Source organism: Aethina tumida, chromosome 1 (genome assembly GCF_024364675.1).
Source record: "Aethina tumida isolate Nest 87 chromosome 1, icAetTumi1.1, whole genome shotgun sequence".
Classification (NCBI taxonomy): Eukaryota; Metazoa; Arthropoda; class Insecta; order Coleoptera; family Nitidulidae; genus Aethina; species Aethina tumida.
Window position 1 is genome coordinate 60,496,185 of NC_065435.1, and position 10,786 is coordinate 60,506,970.

Genomic DNA, 10,786 nt, shown 5'->3' on the forward strand with positions numbered 1-10,786 from the left:
CTCAAATTTGTGTTTATTTTATAAAGTGAATAACTAATTACTTACAAACGAGGCAAAACAAACATGTTTTTTTTTGCTAAAACTGAAATGGTTAGAAAAATTATAAATAAATTATGTGGTTTATTATTCTAAGCCTGCTTGAAGCTTATTGGGGCTTAAGCCAATTTGCTATGGGTAACTTACATTTCAAGCTGTATTATCGACTACCAAGCTGAAAATTATGATTTTGGTGATCGTGTAAATATGACTCACTCTTGATATTTTTATTAACTTCTTGGTAGATACAGTCTATACCACTTTTTCTTATTCGAACTTGCTTATATCAAGATCAATCCAAAAAATAAACAAAATGAAAATGAGCTCATTAGTAAATTATTAAGCAGAATTTTAAAATAAGATAACCCAACAAGATAGGAAACTATATTATTGTTGGCAAGTGTACAATTTTCAATTTATTCAGGAAAATTTGCACAAAGAAAAAGAAAGGATCATACAGCATGTGAAAATGAACCATTCTAGTCATGTGGTTGAATTTATTCGACAATATTTAATTGCCATATTAATCTTAGTAATTGTTAGTGGGATAAATTATAAAATGTTTTCGGAACCATACTTGCATTTTAACCAAAACAATGGTTGATGTATTATAATTATCTATAAAGTCTTTCTTGGTTTTTTTCACTGTTCATCTCCCGTTTCGGTTTGCAATGTCATTCCAATTCGTTTGGTTTTATTGTGGCCAATTGGCAGAGTCTGATTGTGTGAAAACAAACAGGTATATCCAGAAATTTCCTGTATAGGTATTTTCTGCAGTATGTTTGACTTTTTTGTAATGTATAGCAATTATTGTAACCCTGATGTATTTTTTAAAATTTTATCTTTATAATGTAACGTAACATAATATTTAAACAAAGCTAGAAAAATAAAAACATGCAATTTGCCTCTATATTTCTGTAAGGTTTATAAGTTGACTTTGTATATGTCAGATGTGACAGTTAATAATTCTTAATTACTTCTTCGTAGTTCTCGAAGAGTTTCATCGAGAGTACGTGGGACATTGATGAAAACAAATGGTAATCCGAAAGAGCTGTTTCAAGATCCGACCGATGTGCATTAAGTTACGGAAATCGTACAATGTTACTGAGCGTTGCCAATCCTTTAATTTATTAACTTGTCTTGATTATGTGTCTTGTCGGACAGAGATTTTTCTTTGCTCTATATTATCGTAGATTTATCGTATTTATCAATATTTTATCAACTTTGATTCTAAATAAAATGTCATTATTTTAGAAATTTTTATTATTAAATGTCAATATCAAAAAATATGAAAAATTAATTATGATTTTGACTATATGGTTATAACAAACAATTTTGCACCTCTCAATTATATTTAGAACAGTATTTTTGTCGGAAATTAATAAATATACTTTGTACTGGCTAAATAAATCGAAGTTGCAAACATACATAAATACAATCAAAATTTGGTATTATAAATTAATGGTAACTATAAGATATTAACGACAACTATTTTACTACAAATTGCTATTGATATTTTTCAAATTTTGCACCTTTTTCAATAGTTTTCAGAACACAATTTTCATTAGGAATTAGTTTAATATACTCTTTATTGGCTAAGCAAATCAAAGCTTCGAAAGCTTTGGCTATATTCTTTTTGTTTTTTGGCTTGTCAGCTACGTCATCAATTGTAATTGGACCATCTTCCCAATTTTTAATAATGTTCATAATGCGCGATTTTCTGAAACAATATAACTTAGTATTACAATTATATTTATTATTCAACATTACTTTAAATATTGCAACCAACCTCTGTTCTATATCTATTAGTGCTCTAGCAGGCTTGTGTTCCACAAGAGTGGTAGGGAACCCTGTACCATCACCTGATTGTGATACTTCGACATTATGCATCGCTGGGTTTGTTAGTGCAGGTTTGGTCATTTCCATTGAAATTCCTGACTTGTCCATGTCGAACGGTGGAGAAATGTCTGCTAGTGTCCAAGAAGATTAGTTATGATTAGTATAAAGTAAATCTTACTATGTACCGAAATAATAAATGACGAACAAGTATTAATATAAAATCCAAGAGTTTATTTTTTATTATTTTATTAATATTTTTATAAATATTGCCTAATATTTATTTATTCACGCCAACTGAACACTTAACAACTGAAATATATTAGAAACGGGTATTTACAAACTAATTAAAAGTATTTTTATAAGAATGGAGTTATTTTCAAATGGACAACAGCGTTGATTGTTTTTTAATATTAGATTTAACAATCGTTGAAAAAAACGTTTAATCGCATTTACGATTTATTAAAAGTTAAATAAAAAATTGTAGGGGGCAGCATCAACGAGTTTTCAAGAGATATTGTGAAGATGGTTGGTCAGAGGCAATAACTGTTGGTAACATTGTTTTTTCAAATTCAAATTATTTAATAATTGTGACCTTTTCTTGTGTTTTACTATATACTTTCAGTTAATTTCATTTATACTATTGTACTTATCTTAATATTTGCATAAATTAATTTAATTATTTTAGTAAAAAGAATCATTAAAAATAAATATGGGAGGAGATAAATAATTGAAAAATGTTTTTCATAAACATACTGACAAAGGACATCTAACGAGCAATCATATTTTCTACCAAGTTGTTTGTCCAACTTTATCTGTAAATAGGAGGGGCGGCCTCCCTTCCAAGTGAAAAATCTGTGTCTGTTTCTGTTGGTATCAGAAACGAATGTGACTACAAAAATAATATTTTTTATTTATTATGTTTATATAAAAAAATGAGTGGAAAAAAGGAGAATGTTTTTTAAGTATATGGGTGTGTAGAATTCAAATTTATAGCCAAAATTATGTTAGGTCTGGCTCTTTTTTTAAAACAAAACATTTCAAATAAACCATTAGTTGATCCAAATGATATTTTACTTCCACCACTGCATAAGATCATGAGTTTGTTACTTGTTTTTCCGAAAATTTCGTATGCTAAAATTAAGTTATTGAATGATGATTATTTTTCATAACGTTTATTGGAGTAAGATTCTGTATCCTGGCTTTCTTTCAAAAGCATCGTAGATGGTTTTCTTGGAAACAAGAAAAGTGATAACTACAGACAAATTGTAACTGTATTATATTGAAAAATTGTGAATTAGATGCATGGATGCCACACAAAATTCACATTTGGACTTTTTCCTACAACAGCTGGGTGCGATGAGCGATGAACAAGGAAAACGTGCTCATCAATATTTAACGAAAGTTGAAAGAAATTGTCAAGGATTTTGGGACAAAAGTATGTTGGGAGATTATTGCTGGACTCTAATTTGTCAAACTGACCCAGGAAAATACAAACAATTTTTTATTAAAAACATACGAAAACAATGATATTTTATATTTCTCAAACCTGCCTCGATAGAGAAAAAACTGTTACAGATTCGAATTCACCGCACTAAATTACTTTACAAATACTGTTTGTTGCTCCTGTCCAAAACCTGGTATATCAGTGTTATTTGTTTGTCAAAGAATAATATACAAAGCTGAATTGGAAAACAAAAAGTTCGTATATTTTCTTAATATATATATATATATATATATATATATATATATATAGTATATAATAACGTAGTTACTTTTGATTAAAATAGGTGTACAACATTACCCCAAGTGACGCCCAGAATGAAGTAATTGTCTTTATGCTTGCGCAAAGAGTCAAAAGTCCAAACGTACAGTAAATTCAGTAATGAGTGTACTAAAAATGTATAATATTGTTAATAATGTAAATATTATATAGTAATGAGTATTTTTCAGATACAGTCACGTTGATTTAAACATTTAAACAACTTTTTCATAACCAAAAGGATCAAATATAGAGTATAATAAGTATAATAGAGTAGAATTTTAAAATAGTATAATAATTGAACATTTTAAATAAAATTAATAAATAGGTACACTGAAAGAAATTATATAGGATATTATTATAGTATATTATTATTTCAAAATTATTATTATTTTAAGTATTTTATTTAATATTAAATGTAAATATGTAATGGCGAAATGCGGTGGTGGTCATAATTATAGCAACTTAAAATATATTTAAAATATGAGCTGTACTATGTGAATTGGATACCAGTACTTATGACCAATCCAATTTTTAAACTTTTTACTTGATTAGTCTTTCATTACTTAAATTTAAACCGATCATTTACTAAATTTTGAAAAATTATAATTCAACCTTACCAAAATAGAGAGATAGACTAGGAGAGATGGCTAAGAGTTTATGGCTACATAAGTCAATCGCTTTCCGATTAAAAAATATACAGAAACCGACCAAGCGGTTTCTACGAAAAATATTGTCTGATTTCAAAGAAAATCGATAACTTAGTTAGAATTTCAAAAAACAATCTAATCTTATCGTCAACTGAAATTATAGAATCGCATTCAATGGATCACACAACAGTAGGGATGAGTAGTTTTAGTGACAAGTTTAAATTTAATTTATAATATAAAAAATGGTTTTGAATATATCAAAATAGATGTACGGATTATTATGTTGATATTTATCCAATTTATGTGGTAAATATCAGAGCCTGTAAATTATAGTTAAATATGTAAGATTAATATTGATTTTGACCCCCTTTTAAATTTTGAAACAAACTTTTTATTGAACATTTTAAAAAGAAGCTAAAAGTATGAATATTTACTCTTACTCTAGAATTTTAATAATCTATACTTTAATGGATCTAAATTTTTAATATTATTTTGAAAATATGTGGAAGAAATTATTAGAATTGACTGATAATTACGTCAACATCAACACCTTTTTGGTGACTTCCAAAACATGTATGTTCACAAATAGCTGTCTCTCCGGAAGGTCAATTAGTCAAATAAAGAATGTAAATGATTTTAATAAGTTAAGCTTATTAACATATTTAAACCAAAATATAAATTTAACAATACAGGAATATACGCCCTGTATACCTTGATTACTTGTGAATGAGGACATAAAAAACAACAAAATTGAAAAAACGCATCATCGGTTTCAGTCGATATTTAAATATTCAATTCAGAATTAACAACCAATTTCTACTGCATTTTTTTAAAATCATGCGGAGACGTCATTTATCAGAAACTGACCGATATTCTTAGTGTGCAGACTCTATGAACGGTTTTTCTACCAAGAGTTACGGGAAGACAGTTTATTAATCAGAGGAGCACGAGCGTACCCAATAAGAAACTGTACACTTCTCAGACCAGATTTTGGCTGCTGGACCTAAGCTCAAGGACTGTTTTAATTAGGTTAAATGACTCCATTGCATGAAACTCAAAAGGCGACAACCCATTAAGTCTGGCCATCGTGCGACGAGATTAGCTTGGCGTCAGGAAAGAAAATTGTGGCATGGATAAAGGAATACTATGATGATTGCAGATGAAAGCAGATTTGGGGTATTTTTGATAGAAAGAAGGTCAGTATGAGTCTGGAGGTCTCCAAATCAAGGAATAAATCCATGTTATGTGCAGGAAATTCACGCATACCAATGGTATGAGATGGTATTTTTCTAGGTAGTAGAAAGGAGCTCTACATCTGCGACTGTAGCATGACCATTTATGGCTAGGGTTGTGCTTAACCATCTAGAAAATGCCCAAATTCAGCGTCTACCTTACTAGTCTTGTCGCTTGATCTGAATTGCATAGAACATGACTGGGATATGCTTGGAATATCATTAACTGCTCATCAGCCCCGTGCTCACACTGCCAGAGAATTAAGAACACTTCTTCCCCAATTATAGGACGCTTTGGATCAAAATCATTTGGATGACCTGATAAGTATGCCACGTAGGGTATAAGATGTAACAGGAAGCAGAGGCAGAATTACTCGACATTAAAAAAATGATTTTTCATTTTATATATGGGAACACAATTTCTTATTTATTTTGTAAAATAAATTTTAAGTTTGGTTTAATTTCTTATTGATATTTATTTGTTTTATTACAATTCTACTTTTACAATTAGTACTAAAATAAGGCAGTATGTTGTAATTTTTTTGTGATCAGTTTATTATATAGTATACTATATAATAAAAACTAAAAAGCTATAATTACAAATACAACATATTATTTTATTTGTGCCACAAAAATTGTTTACTATATCAGCTCGAAGAGGTTCTGCTTATGTTACATCTTAGTAGGATAAACCTGCACAAAATGTTGTTTGTACAGGGGTATATTGTATTACAATTTGCTTGCGAATACTAAAAAAATAATGCTGTTGAATGTTTCAACATGAAAACGATACCAAATACAAATCCAAAACTGTGACAAATTGGTTAAGATGTAATAATATCGATGTTTTGTTTTGCTGGTCCAACTCTCCAAATAAATTCACTTTCAGTGAGAAGAAATAAATATTTCTCCCAGAGAAGAGGCAAATAATAATTAATCAGAAACATCAAGGTCTAAATATTTTCATATCGCTAAAAATGTATTATGCTTCCGAAAAATTGTTCACAATGCTTATTAACAAATATGAAACAACACACTCAATTGAAAATACAATAAGGAAATGTCCTAACAAAAAACAACTCATTTTATTGATAGATAAATTGGAAAAATCATCAAACAAGATTTCATGTCCTCTAGGTACTAGTACTCGTCGAATAGTCCTAATGTCGACTGAATGAATAAAACTTGCAGGAATATAGTTCAGTAAAGAAACTATTGGTATAAAAAAAGAATATTAAAACAGGACAAAAAGTTTACACAAAAATTTTATTAATTATACTCCTGAATTATGGCGGAAGGTAATTTGAAATGACAGGTCCATGTTTAATAGAACAATATTAGATGGTAAAAAATATCATCGCTCTCCTAATAAAAGTTTAAATCCCAGATTCATCAAAAACTTAACGGTAGAAAAAAGTTTTTGTTTGGGGTTCTTTTCATTGGTATGATATAGAACCATCACAAAAAATTATTACATTATTACAATTACATCTATTTTTATGAATTATAATGATACGAAGCATGCATCAGTTGTTCAAAGTTGGTAAAAAGATAAAAAATTCGATTGGCCAACGTAAAGTCCGGATATAAATACAATTGAAAACTTGTAAAACAATATGTAATCTCGATTAAGACATCAAAAAGCATCAAATTTAGATGAATTGTGATTATTAGTTGAGGAGTTGTGAAACTTAACGACCGTTGTATATTATATATATTTCATTGAACGAACAATACATACCCAACAAAATATTAACAATTTAGTTTAATGTTGTGTATAAATTACTTAACCAATGTGTATTTTTTAAAAGAGTGCTATTTCTGATACCAGCCACATCCAGCATTTATTTTGTTCAAGATTTAATTTATGTAGAAATTATTTTGATTTAGGTGCAAAATGCATAATAGAAGAGAAAATATAGTGTAATATATATTAAATCAAATATAAAATATTTTGTCTGCATTCAATTAGAGGAGTACGTTTCCTAATTAACGTTAAGATAGTAATGTGTTCTATTTCTCTGACCACCACTGTATATCTAAATAAATGAAAAAAACATTTATGGATATAAAGATTGCTCAGTTACCACAATATAATACAATTAAATATATCACATAATGCTACCATAAATTCTGGTATGCTAGAGTTTCCTAAATTTAGGATTTTATTCCTTCCATAAAATGCCAGGCCTGCAACTGCTTTTTTGTACATTGAGTTGGAATTGCAAATATCACATTTACATATGGATATATTTTTAAGTACAAATTTACTCATACCTTTTCCAAAGACATTCTTCGTTAAAACAATTTGTACATTAGAAATTATCTTCAGAACTTCTTCTCAAGTTTCCGATGCGGAATGTTCATTAAGAAATTGTTAATTGATGGTGTTTTAAAATGGGTTTGAAAAAAGAGTTGTTTGGAGTAAAAACAAAGTGTTTTAGGCAATTGAGTGATCAAATTGATTATGATAAATTTTTAAAAATTATTTATGCTATCAAGGCTCTTGATGGAAATTGATGATAATTTATGGAATAAAAGAAAATACCTAAAAGGATATAAAAAATACAAGCAAAAAGTCACAATGATAAAATAATTTGAAATTGGAAAAAAGTTTTACCCACAATTATCATCTCCGACCCATCATCAAAATATCTCTTTTGAACATTACTTTATTATTCTATATTATATCACTATTTTTAAATATTTATTTATTTAGACTAAATTTGAATCATAGATATTAAAAAAAGCTTGAGTTTTTTGAAAACGGTATGGCAACGTCTAAAATTCTAAATATTAAAAAACAATCAGGGTGGCTGTGAATTGATAAACGCGTGTGTCGCTTGTTTTTATTAATATAGTACCCATAACTGTTTCAGTTATTCAGTTGTGAGTTCAGTTCCCGAGAACAACCAACTAGCTGGTAAGTAGTAATGTTTATAAAATATTTATAACCTAATTTGAATTTTTGTATTGCTTTTGAATTATTTTACCGTAACCCACCCAATGAATGAAGACTTCTTAATGTAAAAATAATTAAATTATTTAATTATTTTTATTTATGAATGAAAAAATAATTAAATTATTTAATTATTTTTATTTATGAATGTAAAAATAATTAAATAATTTAATTATTTTTATATTATTATATTTTGATTTTAACTCATTGAAGACCGCATGGACCACCGGTGGGTCACTACTCAACATTACTGGTCCGCGTGCTCACGGGACATGGTGTACATGACCGTTTGCACACCAGTGGGCATGATTTAAATACAATTTATTTACAGTAGAGATGCAGTAAATCTAAGGGTTAAATAATGTCTACCTCAAATTATTGTAAACTAAAAAAATATTTAAAAAATAATATACGTAATTAACAACAAGAAAAATGCCGGTCCCTGAGTGAGAAATAAGATTTTGCAATGCAGTCTTCAACGTGTTAACCATAAATAATTTTGATTAGAACGCCATATTCAATGGCCTATCCTCAAAGGCACGCTTTTTTTCATTTGAATTTTTTCTCTAGCACATTGGAAGGTAAGTTCATCATATTTATTTCAGCCCTTTATTAGATATAGTTTTTCAGTGATTTTTACTATTAATATGTTACGTAAAAATGTTCGTATGTATTTAAATGTTTTATTGCTAATTATAATTTATTAATTATAAATTACTAATTATAATTTACAGTAAAACACTGACCCATTGTAATATTTACTTTATATTAATCTTAAAAGATTCATCCAACTTTTTTAATAACAGGAAATATCAATAAATAATGCGCACGACTGAATGAAAATCACCATACCTGTGTCTGTGAATCGTACGTACGTAAAACCATGGTTACCAACAATTTTAACCTCTTAGCAACTATCAAAATAACAATATTTCTTTTAAAAGTGGCTGTGAATTTGTAAACAAAGCTTTTAGTTTCTATGGTATCTATATAATTTTTCTTAGCACTTTCAGTTAGGTGTTTAGTTCCTGTGAATAATCAAATAATACCAGGTAATATACAATTATTTATAATCTAATCAATATTTTTGTATCGTTATGGCTGTTATTTAAACGTTACTCATTGAAGGAATTTACTTCTGAATGTAAAAATGGTTAAATTATGAATGTTTGATTTTAACCTTAAATAATTTTGATCAGTATGTCACATACAAGTTTTCCTGTACTTTCTTTCACTTTTTTTCTACTGACATTGCTGATACATAAGTGTTTACGATGGTGTTTAATTGTTTTAAATTCGAAAATAATTATTTTTCAATTGAACGTTTGTTTCAGTATTACTTGCTATAAATATAAACTATATACAATGTAGATTTCGTATTGATTTATTAAACCATCTTTATATACAACGTTTTGCATAGTTTGTGGCAATCAGTATAAATTTCAAACTTTATGACCCGACGTAATATTTACTCTATACTAATCTTAAAAGTTGCAACTAATATTTTTAACACCCACAGGAACTGTTGCGCTGTTCAACATGGACCAGTCTCCGTTGGAAAAATCTTCGGAGGATATGAATCCAGACAAACCACCGGAGCAGGGTGACGAACCATCTGAACCTTGTGATCCTAATGTACCAGAAGAAGATTCTGAAGAAGCGATGCAAATTAGGTAGGTTGCAATTTTTAAAATATAATCATTATCTAATTGTAATATCAATGTATACTATTTCAGAAAGAATCGAATTATGAATATTATTAAAAACTGGAAAGGTGGTCCAATCGTAATTGAAGACGTAACTGAAGAACCAAAGTCTCGCAAAAATATATTGGTGGCCTTTGAAGCGTTGGTTTATTTGGACTGTGAAGATTATGTTAGGTTGCAACCTGACGAAAACTCAGTTCTAAATATTATTGAAAAAGGTGTCAATTTTGATAGATATGCATTCTAATAATCTTCTAATGACTAGCACCTAAATAAATGTAATAACCAATTATGAATTAATAAAAATTTCAAAAACAAATTAATCGTTATATCATTTAGATAAAAATGTTGTATCAAACACAAGTTTAAAGTTGGCATTTAAAGAACATAAATACGTAATAATATCAAACATATAAGACATGTCCCGCTTACAATAAAAATATGTCTACAAAAGCAGAATTTAAGAGGGCAACTTTTCAGAGAGCTTTTGATGAAGAATTAGAACCGATGTTTTGATAACAGAAGTTGGAAGGTTTCAAGAGAAACATCAGCATCACAAAAATAATAGAATGTCTGGTGAAACCGAATAATTTTTAATTCCAATC

The 10,786-nt window shown here is 28.4% G+C and overlaps 1 protein-coding gene across 1 annotated transcript; it reads left to right on the forward strand.

The window, feature by feature from the left end:
* Positions 1-9,511: 9,511 nt before the first annotated feature.
* Positions 9,512-10,500, forward strand: LOC109597652 (uncharacterized). The gene is made up of 3 exons (XM_049967963.1): positions 9,512-9,527; positions 9,995-10,148; positions 10,212-10,500. The coding sequence occupies exons 2-3, from the start codon at positions 10,015-10,017 to the stop codon at positions 10,426-10,428; spliced, it is 351 nt and encodes a 116-aa protein (XP_049823920.1). The 5' UTR covers positions 9,512-9,527; positions 9,995-10,014; the 3' UTR covers positions 10,429-10,500.
* Positions 10,501-10,786: the final 286 nt, after the last annotated feature.